Below are 26,332 nucleotides of genomic sequence, written 5' to 3'. Positions count from 1 at the left end.
TTGTTTAGGCAGTAGGGAGTTTCTGCTAGGGTCTGGATTGCAGTCACACAGGCCGGACCCTACGTGTATGATTGAGGACAAAACAGGATTCCCCTTGCCTCAAAGAGTCTACATGTCTAATATTTAGACATGTTCAGCTTTGTGGATATCCGGTTAGGGCTGCTGCTCGCCGCAGCGGTCCTTGTAGTGAGAGGACAAGGAGAGCATGATAGTGAGTATATGATTTTTACTCCTGCTTTTGCACAGATGCTTGACTGAGGAGATTGGAAAACTCAAGAGGGGAATACATTTAAGCTGTCTTGCTTACAAGTGACCTGCGATCTAAAACCTTCTGCCAATGTCTTGAGGAGGAAAAAACTACCATTTGATTCTTACCAGCATTTTTTATTTTCTAGAAATAGTCATTTTTCCATCTTGCCGCACACTTGCTGTTACATGCTCAGCGCGCGCTCTCGCTCCCGCTCGCTATGTTACGTCCCGAAGCGAAGGATGCGATGCGGATGAGAGAGAGTGAGAGAGTGACATATTTCATGTGTATTCATGTTCTGCCATACTTTTTAATCGTTCGGAGACTGGATATAACCGCTTATCTTTGGATTACGCTGTTAGACTAGCACCCGTCCACATAAGTTTCGAGAGTTAATATAACAACAGAATTACAATTTAGTGTTTTAGAGTTACAAAACTCATTTTTGTAAACTTTTTGCAAGCCTTTGGCGCCACCAAGCGGTGAATTTTAATAGTGCATGGGTCTGAAACATGGATGCAGGCCTTTCCTCCATACTCATCATCACTGTGCACCACGCCCCATCAGGCCATTTTAGCTTAATTTACCTCCTATTTCTAAAAATTTTAATTAAACAGTAAGTAAATAATTAATATGCATATGCATGATTATATTGAATGACAATCATCTTTGCTGTTTAGTTCAGAGGCTTTCTGCATATGCACGAGTATCATCATTGTGCCTTCAGGTTATAAAAAGCATTATTTGTTCCCTTGAAAGTTAAAAAGATGTGTATGTTTTTAGATTTTTTAAGCAGAAAGCATTTAAATTGATGTTGTTTGTAATAGAACACTTTGCTTTAGTTAAGCCTGTATTTAGTTAGCAGCATATTTTAAATGAATTTAGTTTAGTTAGCTACATATTTGGCTATTTAGTTCATGTTTAGGATTTCTGTGTCTTTAAACTTTTAAGGTAAAATGTTGAAATCACTGTGGACCCCGCTGGACCTGTGGGCCCCACCACCTAGTTCACTGACGAATGGGATTGACTCTACTGTGCTGATTCACGTTTGTTGTCTTTACAGTCTCATTCGGTAGCTGTACGTTGGACGGTCAGAATTACAACGACAGGGATGTCTGGAAACCTGAGCCCTGCCAAATCTGCGTCTGCGACAGCGGGACAGTCATGTGCGACGAGGTGATCTGCGAAGATATTTCACACTGTGACAATCCAGAGATTCCCGACGGAGAATGCTGCCCCATCTGCCCCGACGGTACACTCTCCACCTTTGCTCCAGTCATACTGTACACCTTGCGGTCACACTAGCTCTGTCGCCCTCAAGTGTGCGAACGCTTAAGCACATGCTCTGGGAAATATCTTTCATTGGCCTGCCATTACGTCAGAGACCTGTGGAGCACAAACACGTGGATTTTCTGTTACCACTGATGCTTTTACATGGGACTGAGGGATTAAGGATGTTTGTGCTTGTTGTTTTTATTGCATTTTTGGCTAATTACACTTAAAAAAAAAAAAAACTGAAATTGTATTTTGTTTTTACACTTAATTGATATTACATTCTAAGCGCATTCAAATATGACTAATGAAACTTTCTGAATGCACGTTAACTGCTGATCTTTTGAGCATTATTACAATGGAAGTAATAATGTTTGTTAATCTTATTAATGAAAAGTAGCTCCATATTTTCATGGTTCTGAAACAGTACTCTGACCTTTTATTCCATAGATTATGTGACTGATTCTCCACCTTTTCGTCCTACGCCTCCAAATGTTGATGGCCAGGTTAGTGGGAATCTTTTTTTTTTAATGCAATTTTATAATTTTTATACATATGTATATGTTTGTGTGTGTGTGTGTTTATATGTATATACACACACGCACACACATTATTACTTCAGTGTATGTTAATGTGTGCATATATATTATAAATCCATATATATATATATATATATGAAACAAGTTATTTATTAATTATTTAATTTACTTTTTTGAATACTTTTGTCACACCACATATAAATATAGATTACACACACAATTAATATATTTACAACATACACCAATATAAAGTATCCTAATATTTCAATTTTTTCAATTTTTAGGGTCCTGTTGGTCCAAACGGAGACCCCGTGAGTACAATATTTGTTTTTTGAACAAGCTGCTTATCGTTTCATTGTAATGTATTTATATTTATCTACTTTTGTATCTTCTGGGTTTGTCTAGTACAACAAAAAAAGACCAATTACACATTTGTTTTCAAGACTACAAAGTCTGTAGTTGACAAAAAAGTTTGCGCTGATATGAAAATCTGTTGCAAATGGAAATAATTAGGGTGATTTATGGGGCACTGGAGGCTTTTAACCCCCTGACCTCTAATTGTCCCACTGACCTTTGACCTTTCTGACCTTATATGTAACATTAAAGAAGTTGCAGATTTAGGCTTTTTTGAAAAATATTGTGTCACACATATTAGACTTTCAGTCTATGACTTTTGTAGATTTAGCAAAGGTAGTGCAGCTTTGCTGATGTGATTTTATGCTGCTCATGGATCTCCACTATTTTGGCAGGGTCCTCCAGGGCCTCCCGGCAGAGACGGTATTCCCGGAGAGAACGGACTCCCTGGACCTCCTGGCCCTCCTGGAACCCCTGGCTTCGGTGGTGGAGTAAGCAGCATCTTATAATTTTGTGAATCTGCATTTGTGTCACTAAGATTAAGTTTGGGAGAATCTTGCCATGCTGTCCCATATTCAGAAACAAAAATCTTTCTGTAGTCTTTATGATATGTACTGCTGCCCCATAGATTATTTATTATTATTACATTTTTATTTAATATTTTATTTAATATTTTATTGTATTTTAGATCTAATAGAAACTGGAAAAGAGGTGTATGAAGCTTCGTTTTACTGTAGTTCAGTACCAGTGTACGTGAACAGCTCCTATCACTGAGGATTGTGGGTTGCCTGGAATGAAAGCAGTCTATGCATGCTATAAAAGCAAAATAGCTGTGTTTTAAGTTTTTGACATAACTTACGTATATGTGACATGTCCCTTAGGGGATTTTATAGCATGTGCAAAGTGTATTAGCTAAGAGTTGTTTATCTTCAAATATTTCTGCATTAAAAATAAAACTATCCTTTAGTTGTTCAGTAGTAGATGATTCAATGAAGCTAATCACAGGAAAACAAACCTCAAATCCTCACTCTTTCATTCTTGTCATCCCTTACAGTCTTTCCTTTCCCAAATGGCTTATGGCAGTGAGAAATCCAGCGGCCCTGCTGTCCCCGGACCACCAGTAAGACAGCTTCTCTTTTCCTGCTCTTGCTTCCTTCTCTTTTCTGTCATGAACTCACATAGAATATACAGAAATTTATTTTGTGAAACATAATAAGTCATGTATACATGTATAAATGACTTAGCGATCCCTAACTTTGACTCAGCAATTCACAGTCTCGATATTCAGCAATTTTGTGTACATCTCATTTATCATAATTCACATTTTCCTGCATTGTATCTGTGATCCACCACACTGGATCTGTCATTCAAAAACTAGTTCAAATATTTAATGCACTTTCATAGATTTCATGCTTTTTTCTCTCCGTTTGCGCTTCTAAACTTGCACTGTTATAGTATATATGGAGTGCTGTACTTGTTTTATACTGATTTTTAATGTCTGTATTATTTCTCACTTTTAGGGCCCCATGGGTCCCCGTGGCCCCACTGGACCTTCAGGTTCATCTGTACGTCTATTTCTAGTGTTTTACCTTATACTACAAAATGTTGTTGATTTGTTAGAACAAATAAATCAGCCTTCTTTCTAGCTAGATATTTATCCTGCACTATAAACCATGTTGATATCTGATATCTGATATATAACTGTGTTTATCTGTGTTTTTCACAGGGCCCTCAGGGATTCACTGGCCCCCCAGGCGAGCCTGGTGAGCCTGGTTCTCCTGTGAGTATCTTCTGCTTCCTTTTAGATATGAGATTTAGTGTCAGTATGACATAACATAACAATGAAAACATATTTTACCAGCAGTTTGTGATTTTTCTTCTGCTGTTGTCGCTTGCAGGGTCCAATGGGTTCTCGCGGTCCTCCCGGTCCTCCTGGAAAGAATGGAGAGGATGTGAGTTTTTCAGACAGATGAGTCAGATGAGTCAAACTCAAATAATACAGTTTTCAGTCTCTTCTTCATGCCCTCTTATCTTTCTTCTTCTCTTCTTCAGGGTGAAGCTGGCAAACCCGGTCGTCCTGGTGAGAGCGGACCCGCCGGGCCTCAGGTGCTTTTGCTCATACATGGATTTCTCATTCATACACACAAATTTCTACCAAATTGAGGACATAGTAGGCAACTTATTAAGTCATAAACTAGAGTAAAATAATAAAAGATGCATTGACTGTAATGAAAACATTTTAAACACTCATCATTTCATATTAGTCAAATAATCAAAATGAGTGGAAAGAGATTCGAACAGTCATCGTAATGATATATTCTTGCTTATTTCACAGGGTGCTCGTGGATTCCCAGGAACCCCTGGACTCCCCGGCATCAAGGGACACAGAGTAAGTATGACAGCTCATAACCTTACCTTTTTACTGTATGAGAGAGAGATTTTTTAAATAATTAAATTTTAATATGATTTTTGTAATAATTTCATATATTTATATATATATATATATATATATATATATATATATATATATATATATATATAAAAATATATTTTCAATTATTCTATTTTTATAATATATTTTTAATATAATTAGATTTTAATATGATTTTTGTAATAATTTCATATATTTATTATTTTACATTTTAATTTGTATTCCACATATCATGTTTTATTATCTATTTATTAATGAATATTTATTATTAATGCTGTATGTGTGTGTTTTTTATATTGTATTGAAAAACTATAATATTGTATATTGTTTTTATTTTATTTTGTCTCATATATATATATCATATTTTATTTTGCATTTTATTGCATGTTTTTGTCTATTCATTCATTAATTTTGGCCACCTGTGTGTTTTATTCTGTTTGCAATACTGCTTGGAAAAAATATATAGAGATATTTATTCTTTAGTAGTAATGTTTTGTTCCCTGTTACCTCTTACAGGGTTTCTCTGGTCTGGATGGAGCTAAGGGAGACACTGGACCTGCTGGGCCTAAGGTTAGATTTTTGATTTTCCTTTATTTTGTATATTTGCATTCACAGATTTTAGTCTGTGGACGCGTATGCTAATTTGACTTCACATATGTGTCTTCTCTCTGATCACAGGGAGAGCCTGGTGTTCATGGTGAGAGTGGTATTCCTGGAGCCATGGTGAGTGATTCTGGATGGGATTTAAAGTCCATGTGAAGTTCTTCAAAATGATGTCATTCTCCTCACATTTTCCCATCTATTTCTTTCAGGGTGCTCGTGGTTTGCCCGGTGAGAGAGGTCGCCCTGGTCCTCCTGGCCCTTCTGTAAGAGTCACATCCATGCCTTGTTGTTTCTAACCCCCTGCTCTGCTTCATCTTGTGGAAACTAGAAACTAGAAAACCATTCTCTATTTTTCATTCAGCCCCTACTGAATAATCAACTCATTTTCAGTTTATCATTCAGCTTATGCAACACAACCCAGCTCTTATTGATTCACCAAGAGAAAACATTTATAAATGAGAATGCATCACAAACCTAATTGAAATATGTCTGCTGCTGGCATGTGCAAACATAATAAGTGACTAAGTTCTGCAGGCATGAAGATAAAACGCTCAAATATTGTAGTTGCTGGCTTGTTCAAAGGCAAAATCTTCCTGCAGGCTTTAAGACCGTCATTCAGTGTCCTCACTGGTTCATAAAGATGGGTGATTGTAATCTTTTTTTGTTTTCTGCAGGGTGCCCGCGGTAATGATGGCAACACTGGCGCTGCTGGACCTCCCGTAAGTTTCCTTAGATCAATATTCTGATAATACACCACTTATTTATTATAACCGTCTATTGCAAATTCAAAACTTTCTATTCAAGTATGTATATTGATACAAAACAATTTGATGTTCATAGTATTCATTTTAGAGGCAAAAATCAAGCAGTTGAGTTGATTTAAAAAGTTGTTTGTGCTGAATTGTTTTTGAGTTTAGTCAAATGTGAAGTTGTATGCAGTAAAAGGTTAAATCCAGGAAACACAATTTAAGTTGTAATAGCTAATGGTGAGGATTATTTTTACAGTGTGACATTAATGATGCTTTAGTTTCTTATTCTACAACATATTGCTACATATTGTTAATTTAATTAACGAAGACTATGATGAAAAATGTTTGTTGATGAGCTTTTTTGCCATGACGAGACAGTGATGAGGCGACAATAAGGTCAATAAACTGTGACTATATCAACATGCAATACTGTGGACGATAAAAGATGAGACTAAAATGTATTTTAAAATATTACATTAATACAGTTTGGGATTATTGGAATTACTATGAGGAATTATAGTATTTATTTATAGACACTAATTATAGTGACGAAAATATGATGAAAAGTTTTCATTGACTAAAGGTAGACTAAAATGCTCAGACATTAAGTCGACTAAAACTTGACTAAGCAAAAATAGGACAACATGAATAAATATGATAATAACTAAAAAGTACTTTTGACACCAAGACTAAGACTAATTTAAAAGACTAAGACTAAATTAAAAATGGCTGAGAAAATTTACACTATTGCTACACATATTACAGTGTTTGATCAGAACAGGATGAGTCTTATTCATTGTTTTCATCCATTATAATGTGTTTAATTCTCTTGTTATTATTCTCCTATATTAGGGATCCACTGGCCCTGCTGGTCCTCCTGGCTTCCCTGGTGGTGCTGGTGCTAAGGTACAAACACTTTATTATAAATTATAAATGTTTTTATGGTAATGTATTGTTGCAGCTACCAACAGTTGAAAGTTCATAAAAGCAAAACACAAATTATTGAACATACTTGAATTTACCTTTTCCTAAAAACATGCAGACAACGGTTAATTTATTGTTTTTAAACCCCCTTTGTAATGCATACAGTTTACCAATATAATATAATGTCAGTGAATTACTATAAATACCAGTTGGTGTTGGCCTTCCATAAATAAACTGACTATTTTCTTCTTGTCTTCTGTAGGGAGAAAGTGGCCCTGCTGGAGGTCGTGGTTCAGATGGACCTCAGGGAGCCCGTGGTGAGCCTGGTAACCCTGGACCTGCTGGTGCCGCCGGTCCTGCTGTGAGTAGTTACATCACAAAACACCATCTCAGATTACACAGCTGTTTATTTGCAGGAATGATTTTAAATGAGCTACATTTCAACTTCTACATTGCCTGTGCATGCATAACAGAAACAGAATAGTTGTACATTTAATACATGTAATATATGAAGATATTATAAACATTAATCGTGATGAATATCATTTGCTTTAACTTTAAATCTATCTTTTTCTCATTGCACAGGGAGCTCCTGGTACTGATGGTTCTCCTGGTAGCAAAGGATCCCCTGTAAGTATTTTTTATATATGTTATCTCGCTTTTATTTATGCTGTTGCCTTCCATTTTGTGCCAGTTTCATAACATCAGACTTTTTGATTTAATTGGTTTGCAATGATGTTTTGTAGGGTGCTGCTGGTATTGCTGGCGCTCCTGGTTTCCCAGGTTCCCGTGGACCTGCTGGACCCCCTGGCCCTTCTGGTGCTCCTGGCCCCAAAGGAAACAATGTATGTACTGTACACTGCATTTTATTATACATGCATGAAAAGTGTAGCTATATATATATGAGAGCTAATACTCTCTGTGCCCTTAAGCAAGCCACTTAACCTCTTTCCTGTCTTACAAATGTACTTTAAAGGGGTAGATCACCCAAAAATTAAAAGCCAGTCATTATTCATATCTTTTAAAACACAAACACACACACAAAAATATATTCTGAAGAATCTTGGCAACCAAACAGTTTCCGTTCCCATTGATTTCCATTGATATGGGCAAAGAATACAATGAAAGTGATAAATAAATGGAACTGTTTGCTTACCAACATTATTCAGAAAATCTTCTTTTTTGTTACTTAGAAGAAAGAAATGCATACCAGTTTGGAACCCCATGAGGGTTAATAAATAATGACAAGATTTTCATTTTTTGGTAAACCTATCCCTTGAAGTTGCATTAGTTATAGAAGAATCTGAAGAATGAAGCATAATGGGCTGAGTTCAGATATTTTATGCTCTATTTCCAGGGTGATCCAGGTCCCCAAGGCACTAAGGGAGATGCCGGTCCTAAGGGAGAACCTGTAAGTTTCTTTGAAGCAAAGATAATATCCTGATATTCACAGAAACCTCCACTGTAATAGTAATAGTTGCTGTTCTCTGTCCTAGGGCCCAGTTGGACCTCAGGGTCTCGCCGGACCTGCTGGTGAGGAAGGAAAGAGAGGAGCTCGTGGTGAGCCTGGTGGTGCTGGACCTGTCGGACCCCCTGGAGGCCGTGTAGGTTTAACATACCTGTTCATTTCGATTCAGGCATGCTTTTTTGTTTGTTTGTCTCTCATATTTTGTCTTTTTCTTTCAAAAGGTGCCCCTGGTAACCGTGGTCTTCCTGGTACTGATGGAGCTCCCGGACCTGGGGTAAGATTACCGATCCAGCATCTGACAAATCAAGCACATAAAAACAGTCTCTGAACAGTCTAGTAAATGTTTTGTCTGGTAACTTGAAAATGTGCTTTACACTACCAGACAAAAGTTTGGAATCATTGAGAGTGCATTTGTTTGATTAAAAATTACAGTAAAAACAGTAATACTGTGAAATATTATTTCGATTTAAAATAACTGTTTTCTATTTTAATATATTTTAAAATATAATGTATTCCTTTGATTTCAATGCTGCAATTTCAGCTGCCATTACTCCAGTCTTGATCTTTCAAAAATCACTCTAATATGGTGAGCATAAGAGACTTATTTTAAAGCGATAATAAATCTTAATGATTTCAAACATTTGACCAGTAGTATATGTGGCAACTAACTGATTTAAGGTATGAAAAAAAATATTACACAAGATGTTACATTTTTAATGGGCCAGGTTTACATAGTTCCGACAGATACAACTGTACACAACTGGATACAAATGCTCTTCATACAGTGTAGTTTAACCCATATATCAACATCCATCCGTCTTTTTATATTAAACTACACATTAGACTAATCTGAGTGATTTCGAAGAGTTTTCGAGAGCATGGCTCTCAATTTAGTCCTGACTGCTCACAGTAATGCCTTTTACTGCATTGAGAAGGAGCTGTCCAGGGTCCTGCAGAAGATTTCTGATGCTGAATAACTAAAGGTGGCCATTTAAATCACATTTCAGGGTGCTCCTGGTGAACGCGGAGCTAACGGACCAATGGGATCTCAAGGAGCCACTGGAGAGGCTGGTCGCCCAGGAGAGCCAGGATTGCCTGGATCTAAGGTGAGATATAGATTAATGGTTTGTAGAAACATATTAGTAGTGCAAAGAGGCTGTATTTTTACCTTCTTGATGCTTGTTGTAGGGTATGACCGGTTCCCCTGGAAGCCCTGGACCTGATGGCAAAGTTGGACCTTCTGTAAGCCGAATCATTTTTTTTGTTTAAAATTCACTGTTAATTTGTTCTTGTTTGTTTACAATATAAGACTCATGTGAGATAATAAATCTCGTATTAAAGAAATGTGTGCATGAATTTCTTTAACCCATAGGGTGCACCTGGACAAGATGGGCGCCCCGGACCCCCTGGACCTGCTGGATCTCGTGGTGCACCTGGTGTGATGGGATTCCCTGGTCCAAAGGGAGCTGATGTAAGTTACTCCCATAAATTCATGAATCATATATTTAAATGTCATTTATAGCAAGTAAAATGCATTTTAGTATAATTGTAAAAAAAAAAAAAAAAAAAAGAAAAACAAGTTGTGATACACATTTAATTTAGCTGATTTTTATAAAGTAAACATAAGAATAACTTTTGTATTGTTAGTAATATTTAAGATTTACTGGACTGCAGTTTACTTAATTATCTATGCATAATTTTTTAGAAAAATCATGGTATGATGTGAGTATCAAATATGGTATAAATGTGAGTATCAAATATGGTCACCAGGCTTTTAAGGAAAGTCATCAACTCAATCATCATTGCACTGCATTTCTTTATATGTTTTGATGATCAAACTAAGCATTTAATATTGTCTTACTAAGACATATTATTGGCAGCTATAGAGTGACAGTTGATATTTATATAATTTTATTTAAGCAGTCTATTATACTGTTTTAAAGATCTCGTTGATTTACAATACAAGCAATCATCATTTAATCTTTTTGGTCATAGAAATATCAGCATCTGCACCAAATTGCATATTATTGCGTTTGGGCCTCTATAAAATAAAAATTAGTTTTTTTTTTCTTCCATATTCTCACTGTATCAAACTATATGAGCCTTTGCTTTATGCAACCTTTTTTAATTATTATTATAATTTTTCTAAAGGTTCAATAAACTGTTACATTTAGAAAATGATTTTCTAACTCTTATTTCATGTGTCAGGCTTTATGAGGTTCAATGTATTATTCTCTTGAAAAATACAAAAGATTGCTTTATGAATATCAGATTTGCATATTATTTAATATAATTTTTAACACATATGTATTCCTTTTAGGGTGAGGCTGGTAAAGCTGGTGAGAGAGGTGTTGCTGGAGCTCCTGGTGCTTTGGTACGTACTGATTTACACAATTTTAAAGTGATTTCTGACATTTATGCGACCTTGAGCATTTCTTTAAACACTTGGTCTCTCAGTTAAAATCTTAAAAAACAGTGTAACCTCCAGACAATTGCGTATCTGAGCAAGTGGAGTGTGATGCATTGGTTTCTGTGTATTTCTATAGGGCGCTCCTGGCAAGGATGGTGATGTTGGTGCTCCTGGTGCTCCTGGACCTGCTGTACGTCTGCTTAAACATCTGAAAGTTTGATATGATACAATTCTGCCATGGCAATGTGAGATGTTGCTGTTTCTGCTCTGATTTTTTCCGGGCCTGTCGTCTCTTAGGGCCCAGCTGGAGAGAAGGGAGAACAGGGATCCGCCGGTTCTCCTGGATTCCAGGTATGTTTTTATCTATGTCTACATCCTCCAGATTTGACTGAATTTAAGATTAGTGGCTGATTATCATTGGTTATTCTCTTACAGGGTCTGCCAGGTCCACAGGGTGCCACTGGTGAGCCTGGCAAATCTGGTGACCAGGTACGTGTGGTCATTGGAAATAACTGGATTTGCTTTTCGATTATGTATTCTGTCTACATTAATTTAAAGTAAACAAACATATTGTAAACACAATATGACATATTTATGATGTTCGCCGTTCCACAGGGTGCTCCTGGTGAAGCTGGTCCTCATGGTCCATCTGGTGCAAGAGTGAGTATCTCCTGCCTTATAAAAAAAGCCCACAGATGTGCCACATCTCAGTCAATCCTTAAAAGCCACCCAAGCTACACTGCACCCATTAAGAATAATCGTATTGTTTGTTTTTATACTATAATGCTTATACTGAAAAAAAAAAAAAAACAATCCACCAGTATCATTGTGTTGTTTTATAGTAAAAACGTCCTTGAGAGCAAAATAAATTTACTTGCGAAGCAAAATTGCATCTTAATATCTTTTTTTTTATTTAAAAAAAAAATAATTTTATGAATCATATTTTAATTTTAAAATACTTTTTATATTTTCCAAGCATAGTTATATAGTTATGGTTTGGTCAATATCATGATAAAATTCTTGCAAATCTTGTTTCAAGAATAAAAACTGTGCATGTGTACATTTTGTAGGAAAATTACAAGATCATATTAAGCAGTCAAACGATTGCATGATTTATATAATTTGCAATTAAAACAAAAAACAAAAAATGAACCAAAACCCTTTTTTCGTCTTTTATCAACTTAGTCTTATTTCAAACACCTGTCATACATTTTTTAATGCATATACTGATAAAATACATACAAAAATCTGTAAATTTTTAAGTCAAAAACTACACAGAATTAGTTTTCCAACTAATTCAAGAGACCAAAAAAAGAGGGGTTTGGTTTATTTATTAAAGTCGTTTTTTAATGCAAATTACACAATTCAGGCAATAAATTAATTGCTCAATATGATCTTAGAGGTTTCCCACCAAATGTACCCCATTTCTTAATCTTATCTTGATGTTGACCTAATCATTGCTTGGAAAATGTTAAATTAAATTAAATGTAAAAATATTGATTATATTTGTTTTTGTTTGTTTTTTCAGTATGGTGGCTTTCCCTCTTCCTGCTTACCTTATTGCTGTACAGATTCTGTTAGTCAGTTGGGATGAAATACAGCAGAATGATGTTTATAATTGTCTCACACAGGGTGACAGAGGTTTCCCCGGTGAGCGTGGTAGCCCTGGACCTGCTGGCCCTACTGGACCTCGTGGAGCTCCTGGTTCTTCTGGCAATGACGGTGCTAAGGTAAGAATCTTTTCTTCTATATCATTAGGACTCAGAATAATGTGATTTGAGAAATAATCCTACTGTGTGTTTATGTGTGTTTAGGGAGAGCCTGGTGCGGCTGGAGCCCCTGGTGGTGTTGGTCCCGCTGGAATGCAGGGTATGCCTGGAGAGCGCGGCGCCGGCGGCATGCCTGGAGCCAGAGGAGACAGAGTAAGACTCAGAACAAAACAGCATTTTGACTGAATAATTTCATATTCTGCCATTAAAGTTTATTTAACAACCTCATTTTCCAAGCAAGCATGCCCTTGTGAAAAAGACTTTAGCATTTAAATTGAGTACTTGTTACGGAGACTATATAAGCGTGAACTGAATGTAATGTTTTCAGAAACATAACTGCATGTTATTCACTATTAAGTAAAAATATATTATAGTTCAAATTTATATTAAATGCAGTAAGTTGCTTTTTTGACACACTTAAGTAGGATTTAAGTACATCTTTATATGTAATTTCATAATTACTTCTATTGTTTTTGAAATACAGTATGTGACCCTGGAGCACAAAAGCAGTCTTGAGTCTCTGGGGTATATTTGTAGCAATAGCCAACAATACATTGTATGGGTCAAAATTATTGATTTTTCTTTTATGCCAAAAATCATTATGATATTAAATAAAGATCATGTTCCATGAAGGTATTTTGTAAATTTCTTTCTGCAAATATATCAAAACCTAATTTTTGATTAGCAATATGCATTGCTAAGAACTTCATTTGAACAACTTTAAAGGTGATTTTCTCAATATTTTGATTTTTTTGCACCCTCAGATTTAGATCTCAGCCAAATATGATCCTATCCTAACAAACCATACATCAATGAAAAGCTTATTTATTCAGCTTTCAGATTATTTATACATTTAAATTTCGAAAAATTGCCCCTTATGACTGGTTTTGTGGTCCAAAGTTCACATAAGGTTAAAGTACTGCTGAATGTACTGACAAGCTTTTATGGTAAACTCAAATATAGTTTAATATAATTTCTATTGAAACATGTAGGTTATGTATATCAATATATTTGTAGTTACACATTTGCAAATTAGAACATTTAAAATATATTCACTTTAAATGTAACATTTAAATAACATTACAGTTTATTATAATAACACTATTACAATTTTAATATATAATATTATTATATATTAAAATAAAATGTTTAATACATATATATATATATATATATATATATATATATATATATATATATATATATATATATATATATATATATACTTAACACATTTTTTTTTAACTTTAAGTATGATAAATGATTATAAAAATAATGATGAAAAATTATATATATATTTATTAGGGTTAATCTCAAACCAAGCTTATATATATATTTCTGAAAACCAAATGGAAATCGAACTGTAGTGCGGATGATGTCATATCCTGCTGTATGTTCACAACAGCTGTCGTTCCTCTTTATTAGGGTGATGCTGGACCCAAGGGCCTTGATGGAGCTCCTGGTAAGGATGGTCTGCGTGGAATGACTGGCCCTATTGGATCTGCTGGACCTTCTGGTGCTCCTGGTGAGAAGGTAAAAAGATAAGATAAACAGCATTGAAAGCATTGCTTTTCTATAGTAAAGCATAAATATTTTCAGCTCATCATGTTTTGAAATAAAAATGTTTTGTGTGATGAATTACTGTTGTCACTAAAAGAATTATAGTAGATCAGCTTTGTATTTGATTGTGTTTTAGGGAGAGCCTGGTGCTGTTGGACCTCCAGGATTGACTGGTCCTCGTGGTTCCCCTGTAAGTTATCAGGATAATTCAGAAAACCTCATGAAACATGGACATAAAGACCAAAATCACATTTACAAAGAAACGGCACAATTACACTGAATTAAACATGAAATTCTTTAGTAGAAAAATTGAACAGTATTTTCTTGTTACGTCAATTTTCAACCAGAAATTGCTAGTAAATTTCACAAATAATTGCAAAGTAACATTTTGAATTAAATGTGGAATTTTTAAGTAGAAAAACTAAAAATAGTACTTCTTTTTAAATTCACTTTCAGTCCGAAATTGCTAGTAAATCACACAAATAATTACAAAATGGCAAGTGACACTATCTGAAGTAGAAATACTGAACTTAAATCAATTTTCAATCAGAAATTGCGGTAACACTTTAGAATAGGGAACACTTATTCACTATTAACTACGATAAATTCCTAATATGCTGCTTATTAATAGTAAAGTAGTTAAGTTTAGGTTTTGGGTAGGATTAGTGATTTAGAATAAGGTCATGTAGAATAAGGCATTAATATGTGCTTAATTAGTACTAAGAAATAGCTAATATTCTAGTAATATGCATGCTAATAAGCAACTAGTTAAGAGACCCTAAAATAAAGTGTTACCGAAATTGCAAGTAAATTTCACATATAATTACAAAGAAATGGCAAATAACACTGAATAAACGTGAAGATTTGAATTAGAAGGACTTAACACATTATGTTCTTGTTAAATCAGTTTTCACTCAGAAATTGCTAGTATGTATGTTTCACAAATAATTACAAAGAAATCCTCATTTGTAAGTCACTTTGGATAAAAGCATCTGCTAAATGATTTAATTTAAATGTAAGTAGCACATTGAATTAATAGTAAAGCTTTGAAGTAGAAAGACTAAAATAGTATTTTAGTACCATTGTTTTCAGTTTCAATCGTTTTTACAGTGTGCCGTTATTTTGATTGTTTTGGAAGACTGCATTTGAATTATATGTGAGCGATTTAATGCAAGTAAATGTCTGTCTCGTGTCTTCCCAGGGCGAGCGTGGTGAGGTCGGCCCACCTGGACCTGCTGGTTTTGCTGGACCTCCTGTGAGTATAACAGTCTCATCCCACATTTATCAATCAGTTGCCATCATGTGGTGTTTAAAACCACTGAGCTGAAGTTTCTCTGTTCCTAATGCAGGGTGCCAACGGACAACCTGGTGCTAAGGGAGAGACTGGTGACACCGGATCCAAGGGTGATGCTGGAGCTCCTGGACCTGCTGGACCCGTCGGAGCCGCTGGCCCACAGGTGAACTTATCAAAAGCAGCAGTGGGCATATTCTCAACTCTGCTGAATTTAAACATGAATAGACTTATTTTCTATTGTTGTCTTTGACAGGGACCTGCTGGTGCTACTGGAGCTAAGGGTGCTCGTGGTGGTGCTGGATCTCCTGTAAGACTCTCAAACTCTCAGTAACTTATTACAAAAAAAAAAAATTAGACACAATGCAAAGCCATGGCCATAGTTTCTATACGTTCACTACCAAGTTGTTTGATATCAGTGTTATTTTAGTATCATTGAGATGTTCGTCTTTAGTTTTCATTCATGATTTTCCATTTTCATTTAAATCTTAGTTAGGTTTTGTAATTGTGATGTTTTTTTTTTTGGCCTATATATTTTGTATTCATTTTTATTTCAGTTTTTGTTATTTTAGCACATCAGGTTAATCTAAATAAAAATGAGAAATGCTGCTTTATATATATATAAAGGTATTTATTTATTTATTACAGCTGGAGTTCATTATTTAATTCCAAGCATACTTTTTCTGTGAAATTAATTTTTTTTATTAGTTTGATATTTTGTATTTGTAATACACTGACAGGTTTTTTTTTTTGTTTTTTTTTTTGTAACAATGTAACAATGCTTTTTAGTGCCAATGTATTCACTTTCTCCAATATAATATTGCAGTGTTTCATAGTGTCTTTGTTTTTTAACAGGGTGCTACTGGTTTCCCTGGAGCTGCTGGTAGAGTCGGACCCCCAGGTCCTGCTGTAAGTAATCTACATTCTAAACCAGGTCTAAAGTAGGTTTTCCAAGACTGGGTTTTTTGAAAAATAATAATAATAATTAATTCATAAAAAATATCAATTAAAATAATTATAAAAACCCAAAAGATATTAAATGTTTTATTTATTTACATGTCATGTGACTAGGGATGTAACGATTCACTCACGATTCGATTCACGATTTTGGTTTCACGATTCGATTCGATTCACAGTTTTACTTTACTTTAACAAAATAAGATTTAAGACAAATTATAAATTAAATGTCTTTTTATTATTGCTTGGACAAAATGTTGCACAATTCTTTGTAAAATTTATATTTAACACTTTAATAATATACTAATATAGCACTTGCATATTATCACTTTTTTGTTGGTTTTGATTGCTTCTGTTGTCCTCATTTGTAAGTCGCTTTGGATACAAGTGTCTGCTAAATGACAAAATTTAAATATAATGTAAATTTAAATAACAAAACTAAATTGACATTTTAAAACAAGCCCCAAATCAAATAAATAAGTAACACAAATAAAATAAATCTCATCATATAAACAAAATAAGGCTTTGTCTGTGCTCTTTCCATTTCAAATTAGAGGCATTTTAATCATGATCCAAATAAAGATGCAGCACACATGCAACATGAGCAGGTTTTAATCTAAATTAGATTGTATAATTTAAAAATTTGAAGCAAAAACAGAATGGCTTGACTTCAGTTTTGTGAAACTATACATAAAAAAAATATCTGCATGAAACAGAAACAGCAGACGAGCTGAACGAGATGCAGATTCACTCTCTGCCAGCAGGTGGCGCTTAAAGCGTTTCCTTGGTTTCTGCTGTAAACAGAGCAGCGCTGCACTTATGAACTTTAATATGAATTATTCAGAGGGTATACAAGATGAAAAGAAAAAAATACCATATACACTTTTCTAAAGACAGTAAGTTCCCCTCAGACATACGTACATATAAACTCGTACAACTAATTGAATCGCGATTGTTTAGCATCTCAACCAATTGGAATCATCACATATTTGGATCGATTTCGGCTCGTGGTTAATTGTTACATCCCTACATATGATCATTAACCAACACATGAAAACTTTGCATTGCTACGTTATTGAAATAATAACTTAAAACTAAGGGGCTACATGAAGTAAATGAAGTTCATTTTTGTCTTGTCAGGAGTCTGAACATTAAATTTCACTGCCTATCTTGTGTTTTTCTCAGGGTGCTTCTGGACCCCCAGGCGCAGCTGGTGCTGCCGGTAAAGAAGGACAAAGAGGTGCCCGTGGTGAGAGAGGACCCGCTGGTCGCCCTGGAGAGGCTGGTGCCGCTGGACCCCCAGGACCCTCTGGAGAGAAGGGTAGCACCGGTCCCGATGGTCCTTCTGTAAGTAATCATGCCACAAACATATTTTCATCAATACAGCTACAAAATGACTTGTTGTAAATTAATATTCACTTTGCTCTGTTGTCTGGTCTTTAGGGTCCAGCTGGTCTTCCTGGTCCACCTGGTGTTATTGGATCCCGTGGTATTGTTGGTCTTCCTGGACAAAGAGGAGAGAGAGGTTTCTCTGGTCTCCCTGGACCTTCTGTAAGTGTTGTATTCATATCAGTTTTTTAAAACATTGAAGAAACACATTTGTCTTCATGTTTCATCAAACTGTTCGGCTAACATCACCAAATCCTATAAACTTTACTCTTTATTCTCATGTGAAAGGCTCAGTTTTCACACATTGCTGACTACATTTATGCAATTCCAATCATCAAGAGCCGACAAGAACACAGCCATGCATCTTGAAAAAACATTTCTGCTGATTTGCAAAAAAGGCCTAATTTAATTTAATTTTTTAAGTTTAAAAATATCAATAATTTTTATAATAATAATATAATAATATAATAAGATTTTCTTTCAAATTATATTTATGTATCAGCTTTAATGCACTTATCAAAATGAAAGCAGTCAAATGTCAATAGTTTCGGATTTGATCAGAAAAAGAAGAAATCTTACAATCTGAACACATTTAATGTCAAAGAACTTTACATCAAAACATCATTTTAAAATCATTTTTTATTTTTATTTATTTATTCACTAAATCTGTGCATTTTTGTTGTGGTTTGGATATAGTAAAACAACCAAAACGTCTAGCTCAGGTTCGCATTTTCTTCGGTCATTGGCCATTATTCTAAGCTTGAAGTCATGTTTAGGCATAGAATTATGTCATGCAAGTAAAATAGGCTGAGAATTGAACAAATAGTTGTAATCTGTCTTAGAGGAAGACGAAATGCATATTTTCTATTTTTCGAGCAAAACAGACACTATTTTTGGAATCAGTCTATCAAAATAAGTGGGGAAAAAATCTTGGCTTTCATTTAGCAAATATGATGCAGGCCGATGTTATCATTATATACAATGCCAGGTATGTTAGACAGCTATATTAGGACTGCACATGAGATATACTACTTTTCTCTAAAATACATCATATTGCAGAAGTAATTGTGAATGCCATTTCATTTTGACTTCAGTTTCCTTTCCTCACAATACTCATTCACCTATCCATCTCCTCAGGGAGAGCCAGGAAAGCAGGGACCCTCTGGGCCTCTAGGTGAGCGTGGACCTCCCGGACCTATGGGACCTCCTGGACTGGGTGGAGCTCCTGGTGAGGCTGGACGTGAGGTGAGCAAACTTCACTGATTTTAAGAGTTTTGTTAAACCAGAAATGGCTACCAAAATGGCTACATTCTGTGCGGGATGATGGAGTCATTTTTTGTTATGTCACTCATCTCTGCAGGGTAACCCTGGACATGATGGTGCTCCTGGCCGTGATGGTCCACCTGGACCAAAGGTGAGCGCAATCACACACATTCTCATCTAGGTGTCCTATCCAATCAAGGCATTCTATAGTCAAATATTTTTTTCATTTAAAAAAAAAAAAAAAAATCGCCTTTGAAGTTGTTCACATGAAGGTCTTAGCAATGCATATTACTAATCAAAAATTAAGTTTTAATATATTTACAGTAGGAAATGTACAAAATATCTCCATGGAACATGATCTTTACTTAATATCCTAATGATTTTTGGCATAAAAGAAAAATCAATAATTTTGACCCATACAATGTATTTTTGGCTTTTGCTACTAATATACCCCAGCGATTTAAGACTGCTTTTGTGCTGCAGGGTCACATATATGATGTATGACAGGATGTATTGAAAATTATGACTACAACTAAAACAGTGTTTTCCAATTTATTTTTATAATTATTATGCATGTAGCTTATGACCTTATTTTAGTTCAGAATATATTAATTGAAATATCTGTACATTGTAGTATTAAAAGGTAATTTGTCTCAATGCACGACCATTTAAAATAATCTCGTGAAGACCAGGGACCCACTTTATTGAATGGTTTATAAATAATTTTGTAAAACCACAAATATTTCAATGAATAGCCTCCAAATTAAAAGAAGATCATAAAAGCTGTATGCATAATGATTACAAAATGAATAAGCAAAATAGTACTATGCACTGACATTCAAATTAATCATTTGATACAATGCGCTTATTGTGCTGTACTCGTATATAATAAAAACACCTGCATGTAATTTAATGTGAATAGTTTATAATTCCCCCTTAACCCAGTCTTAACCCTTACCATGCCTGTATCCCACCTCGATAGCAAAGAAACAATTCAACATGAACACAAGAAGTAAACTGTACTTATTTTTTTAAAGACACCTAAATAAATAAATCTAAATAAATCAATCAAATAAAGTAATATAAATAAATAAATCTAGATTGTTAAAACTGGTGAATGGTTTAGGGTAGTATAGAGTCATTATAACCCTATCTGGGTTGATTTATTATCCCTCATGTAAAAAATGAATGCATATACTGTAAATGTGTAAATGGTACATGTGAAAGTGTTTCCAGTGTTAAAGAATACTTCTCTGAAATTCCCGTTTGCTGTAGGGAGACCGTGGTGAGAGTGGCAACCCTGGTCCTCATGGCGCTCCTGGTGCTCCTGGAGCCCCTGGCCCCATGGGTCCTTCCGGCAAGAACGGTGATCGTGGAGAGGCTGTAAGTTTTTTATATGCAAAATATTTCTAAAAAATTTCCAGAATGATTCAAATCAAAAGCCTCTGTTTGCATTTTTAAATAAACAATCTAGGTTTTTATTTAGGCTTTTAAATAAACAAATAAATGTAAAACATCCGTGCCAACAGGGGGCACTATAGGAGTGTTATTTTAGTATCATTTCTATACTATCATACTTGTTAATATTTTGTTTTCATTTTAATTTTCAAAGTTTTAGTAACTTTGTTGTGTGTTTTTGTCCTTTTTTGTACTTTAGTACTGAAACTAAAGGAAAATGAGAATTATTATCAACTAGCTAAAAAAATAAGTTTTATTTTATTTCAAGTAATGACATTTTTTTATTGTTTTAGCTTTAGTTAATGATCATTTCCCACTGTAATGTTCAAAACTGATATATATTATAATTAACTAACTCAATCAATGAGTCCAGCCAATGTACAATAAATACCTTCCTTTTTTTTTTTTTGGGGTCCCGCTGGTCCTGCCGGTCCTTCTGGCCCTGCTGGTGCTCGTGGTGCCCAAGTATGACTTTCACATTTTTATCAGTTATTCAACTTCTATTTTTTCTTTTAGCAGTCATCACTAGGCTGATCATTCTCCTCTCTTTACATGCAGGGTCTAGCTGGTCCACGTGGAGACAAGGGTGAGGCTGGTGAGGCTGGGGAGAGAGGCATGAAGGGACACCGTGGCTTCACTGGAATGGCTGGAGTTCCTGGACCTCCTGTAAGTGAGCGTTATGTCACAGTTACACACTGAATCTGAATATCCAAATCTCTTCTCACACTCAGAGTGGATTCCTCAGGCTAGGGTGAAAATTAATCCATATTTTTGATGCTTTCTGAACGTTTTTAGGGATCCCCTGGTGACCAAGGACCCGCCGGTCCATCTGGCCCTGCTGGACCTCGTGTAAGTAGCACATAGATTATGGATTTTATATCAAGTCTATCTTATTTGTATAGAGACTAAAGTAGATGTTTGGCAGAATGTCCATGCTGCTCTTTTCCATACTGCAATAGTAGATGGTGACTGTCAGACACCATTAAAGTAGTTAGTAGTAATACTTCTGAAGCCGTATGTTAAATTGCAGTGTTTTGTTCTGAAAACTCAAATGAGAAAACACAGGACAAGCTTCTGCACGCATGCATTTTAATCCAAACGGTTTCCTTCTGCTGGCAGGGACCTTCTGGCTCCAATGGTGCTCCTGGTAAGGATGGTATGAATGGTATTCCTGGCCCCATTGGACCTCCTGGACCCCGTGGTCGCAGTGGAGAAATGGGACCTGCTGTAAGTCTGAAATCATCACAATTTTTGCTGCCAAATTATCTTTTTCAAGCTTTTTAGTGGTCTCTGTTTTAAATAACATCTGATTGGATGTACTCATGTGATTTTTTTTTCTCTTGACAAGGTGCTCCTGGTCTTCCTGGACCTCCTGGTCCTCCTGGACCTGCAGGTATTGGTGAGCCATTCTTTGCCATGCCCCTGGCCGAGAAGGGTCCAGATCCTCTGCGTGGAGGCTACAGAGCTGATGATGCTAGCGTTCGTGACCGCGATGCTGAGGTGGATACTACCCTGAAATCTCTGAGCCAGAAGATTGAGAACATCCGTAGCCCCGAAGGAACCCAGGCCAACCCTGCCCGCATGTGCCGTGACCTCAGGATGTGCCATTCTGATTGGAAGAGTGGTAAGCATGGACGTGGACTTGCATTGAGCAAGAATCTTGTTGATACTGGCTTGAACTTCGAGATTTGTGCAAGCTCCAGAAACCTTCTCTAGATTAAATTTGGATATATTGTACTTAGCGTGCTCTGAAATTCACTTAAACTGTTTCCTGCCAGGTTTCTACTGGGTGGATCCCAACCAGGGCTCTCCTCTGGATGCCATCAAGGTCTTCTGCAACCTGGAGACTGGTGAGACCTGCGTCAGCCCATCTCAGAACACCATTCCCATGAAGAACTGGTACACTAGCAAGAACATCAAAGAGAAGAAGCACGTTTGGTTCGGAGAGTCCATGCCTAATGGCTTCCAGGTACGTCAAGACCATATAGGATATATAGAGATATAGTCTGAGAAATGACCAGAAGTGCAATTTATTTAGCTGAGAAAAAAAAAACAGATTGTTTAAAATACATTTAAAACACACTTTAAAATACATGTTTATGTACAGTACATATATATAGATAAAAGTTTTTTTTTTTTTGCCAGAATAAAAGTATGAAACCAGTTTCAGCTAACTATAAATCAATCAATAAATCAATGTTTTAAGATTTTGAATGCAAAATATATTTTGGGAATATATTTCATTTTTGATTTTGTTTTGATTAATGATCTAGAAATACTTCAGCATTTGAAATATTTATTTTATTTTAAAATACATGTTTATGTGCACAAATAGATTTTCAGTGGGATCACAAGTCTGAAACTAGTTCCAGCAAACCATAAATAAAATAAAATAAAATAAAATAAAATAAAATAAAATAAAATAAAATAAAATAAAATAAAATAAAATAAAATAAAATAAAATAAAATAAAATAAAATAAAATAAAATAAAATAAAATAATAAATAAAATAAATAAAATAAAATAAAATAAAATAAAATAAAAAACTATTTATTTTTGTATATTATATTATATTATAATGAGAATTTAATTCAAATATTAATTACATAAAACTTTGATTAATGATCTAGAAATGTAGAATTTTAAATATTTCTTTATGTCCAGATTTCTGCTGATGAACGCAGGTAGTAATGATCCGTTGTGTCTTCTGTATAGTTCCAGTATGGCAGCGATGGCTCTGATCCAGAGGATGTTAACATCCAACTGGCCTTCATGCGCCTGATGTCCAACGAGGCTTCTCAGAACATCACCTACCACTGCAAGAACAGCATCGCCTACATGGAAGAGGCCACAGGCAACCTGAAGAAGGCTCTGCTCCTGCAGGGCTCCAATGACATTGAGATCAGAGCGGAGGGCAACAGCCGCTTCACATACAGAGTCAGCGAGGATGGCTGCACGGTGAGCAACACCATCTCTGAAGCTGCTTTATCATTAGCTCCCATATTTGTGTCACTTTCCTTCCTTGTAATGTTACTTAAATAGAGCTCTGCAGGAATGATGCATTTTTGTAGGCCAGTCCAGAAGTTTGCATCCCTCGATATATAAGATTCTTTCACAGTTTGCTCATCTTGATTATTAAATGAACACGACTGATCGCAGGACGATGGAATGGGAACGGGTTTTGGCCTACTAAAATACATCAGTGCTGCTCTATTATAATCTCATCTTGATTCATTTGTCTTTTGTTTGTTTTTCTCCACAGTCACACACTGGCACATGGGGCAAGACAGTCATTGACTACAAGACAACGAAAACATCTCGTCTGCCAATCATTGATATCGCTCCTATGGACATTGGTGCTCCTGATCAGGAATTCGGCGTAGAAATTGGCCCAGTCTGCTTCTTGTAAAAAGAAAAATCTGGACATGACTTTGCTGTTTTTTTTTTTCTGGCAGTCATCAAATCTTTTCCTGTTCATAAAAAAAATCCTGAACTCTTATTCGGCTGCAATCGGTCCATGTGCTTAAACCTGAATCCTTGAGGACGGTGCTTGTTGCGATTCCCATCTTGAGAAACGGTCGTAAACCAAAATTGAGGACCACTACATCAGCCAGCATCACTATCATGGACACTTAGTGAGAATCCTTTGCATCAGCTGACAACAAGAAAATAATATATACTTGTAAAACGCCCCGCCCCCTGGAGTCCAAAGAAATACTACCACCTGGTGACTTTTTGTGCCGTTTTTTTGACCACTGCAAAAGGACAATGAAAAACAAGCAAATGCCAATTTACCATTCTCTGGTGTTGAATAAATATGACAAATGACAGCCAAGTGTCTTGTTCCTTCTAAGCAAAAGTGAGAAAAAAAAATCACACAGGGAACAGTGTTAGCTCAATGGTACAACGTCATCTTGATATAAAGGCTACCTCAGGACAAAAAAGTGCATGTACAAATATTTTTGGGGGGGAAACGAGGGCAGTTTTTTATTCAAGCAAAGTAAACAATTAGTAACAGGTATGAAAAGGTGCTACTTCCTCTCCTGGTCCTGTCTGTGGTATGTTTGTATTTGCCAGAAAACACTTGCAGGGCCGTTTTGGTGCTAAATGTCAACAGAATGTCTTGATGTCAATATGATGCAATTGCTCTTATCAAAGTGTCAGCAGATACGTAGAATAAAACAGCTGGATAGCTTGGTTAATGTAAATTTGCACTTAATCTGATAAGGGTTAAGTGGATGGACTGATTGCCAGGTTGTCTCATTTCCATTTCCCCAACCAAAATTTCTAGAGAAGTCTTATTTTTGTCTGTACATGCCGTTCCCCCCGTTTCCAGATTTTATTTCTACTTTCAAAATGCAATGCACATCTCCTTTCTATTTTTGTTTTCGTTTTGTTTTCAGTGGAAGGTTTCTTATAAAAACTGAAATTGAGGTGGCAAAAAATTTAAACCACAGAAGAAATAGACCCTCCAATGGTTCCAACAAAGGATCTGTACTTATTTTGTACATGTATAGTATTTCGAGATGTTTTTAATTATTTTGGATGTTGAAATAAAGCATGTTTATGTGGTCAACTGGATGCTGGATATATTATATTCTTGCCAATGCCTCAATGCCTTTCTCTAAGCGTGAATTAAACAAACGACGATGCTTTCACTCAACTACCCTAATTTCTACTTTATTTCCAGCGGGTTATACTTGGGATGCATGTGGAGAACGGGGAAGGATCTGTCATATATATGGAAAAATGTTTTCTTTTTTCAAGAAACTTAAAAATAATGATCAGATATATTAGCAAACCGAATATTAATTCATTTGTACACCTCTAGTCTCTTAAAACAAAAGTACAGCAGATCTTCAACGTAAATTTTAATTCCCACAAATAAGGCATCTTTCCACAGGATCGAGTGAGGCCTTTAGTGGACTGTTTTTAAATTACAGTCGAGCAAACCAAAATAGTGATGGGAAGTTTGGCTCATTTTACCAACTTGGACCTTTGAGTCTCATTCACCAAATTAACTAATCTTTTTTCAAGTCATTTCTTTCATTTCGTTCATTTTAGCAAAATGTAATTAAAATGTTACATGTTACTTCTCTAGCACATCTACTACTTACGTAAACGTTGATCACAATACAAACAATACAAAACTATAATGCTATAAGAAACAGAAAAGATTCATTCATTATTTACCTGGGTCTTTAGCCTGTGATTAGCTCACCTCACCTCTTATCTGACAAGTGTTCGGGTTGGAGTCGTTTGTTCATCACGTGACAGCCTCATACACTAAACATAAGCTGTCTGAGCCGGAAAGAGAATTGATTAGTTCACCTTTCGAGTCCTCGGGTTTGAGTCGTTCATTCATCACGTGATAGCCTCATAAGCTAAACCAGGGGTCGGCAACCTACGGCACGCGTGCCAACAGTGGCATGCAGAGGGATAATCGCTGGCATGCCAGCAATAGGGCAAACTGCATACTGACGTATATTTTGAGGCAATAATTTCTCATAGTCACACAGCCTGTTAGGAGCTATAAATACTATTAAAGTGTGGGAATTAACTTGCGCTAGTCTACGGATGCGCATGCGATCGCTGCACATGCTAGGCGCTTCAGATCAAAGCCTCAGCGGTCTAAAAGCGCTCAATGT

General features: G+C 35.7%; 1 protein-coding gene across 2 annotated transcripts; it reads left to right on the top strand.

Annotated features, from left to right (window-relative positions):
- Positions 1–25,347, top strand: col1a1b (collagen, type I, alpha 1b). 2 transcript variants are annotated; one of them, XM_042767107.1, is made up of 51 exons: positions 1–211; positions 1,311–1,499; positions 1,970–2,025; positions 2,343–2,369; positions 2,808–2,903; positions 3,467–3,532; positions 3,933–3,977; positions 4,139–4,192; positions 4,311–4,364; positions 4,465–4,518; positions 4,748–4,801; positions 5,360–5,413; positions 5,522–5,566; positions 5,656–5,709; positions 6,121–6,165; positions 7,048–7,101; positions 7,382–7,480; positions 7,705–7,749; positions 7,866–7,964; positions 8,477–8,530; positions 8,616–8,723; positions 8,808–8,861; positions 9,595–9,693; positions 9,776–9,829; positions 9,960–10,058; positions 10,908–10,961; positions 11,134–11,187; positions 11,295–11,348; positions 11,433–11,486; positions 11,613–11,657; positions 12,629–12,727; positions 12,812–12,919; positions 14,192–14,299; positions 14,463–14,516; positions 15,528–15,581; positions 15,676–15,783; positions 15,874–15,927; positions 16,473–16,526; positions 17,760–17,921; positions 18,018–18,125; positions 19,101–19,208; positions 19,324–19,377; positions 20,502–20,609; positions 21,096–21,149; positions 21,243–21,350; positions 21,480–21,533; positions 21,804–21,911; positions 22,032–22,308; positions 22,463–22,653; positions 23,400–23,642; positions 23,947–25,265. In XM_042767107.1, exons 1-51 carry the CDS (start codon positions 130–132, stop codon positions 24,091–24,093), a joined length of 4,362 nt encoding a protein of 1,453 aa, XP_042623041.1. In that variant the 5' UTR covers positions 1–129; the 3' UTR covers positions 24,094–25,265. The 2 variants fall into 2 exon arrangements, with proteins under 2 accessions (XP_042623041.1, XP_042623042.1); XM_042767108.1 differs by lacking the exons at positions 15,676–15,783; positions 15,874–15,927 and having other exon boundaries at positions 23,947–25,347.
- Positions 25,348–26,332: the final 985 nt, after the last annotated feature.

The sequence above is a fragment of the Cyprinus carpio genome, chromosome A12 (assembly GCF_018340385.1).
Source record: "Cyprinus carpio isolate SPL01 chromosome A12, ASM1834038v1, whole genome shotgun sequence".
In the NCBI taxonomy this organism is placed as follows: domain Eukaryota; kingdom Metazoa; phylum Chordata; class Actinopteri; order Cypriniformes; family Cyprinidae; genus Cyprinus; species Cyprinus carpio.
This window is presented reverse-complemented; position numbering and strand designations above follow the sequence as displayed.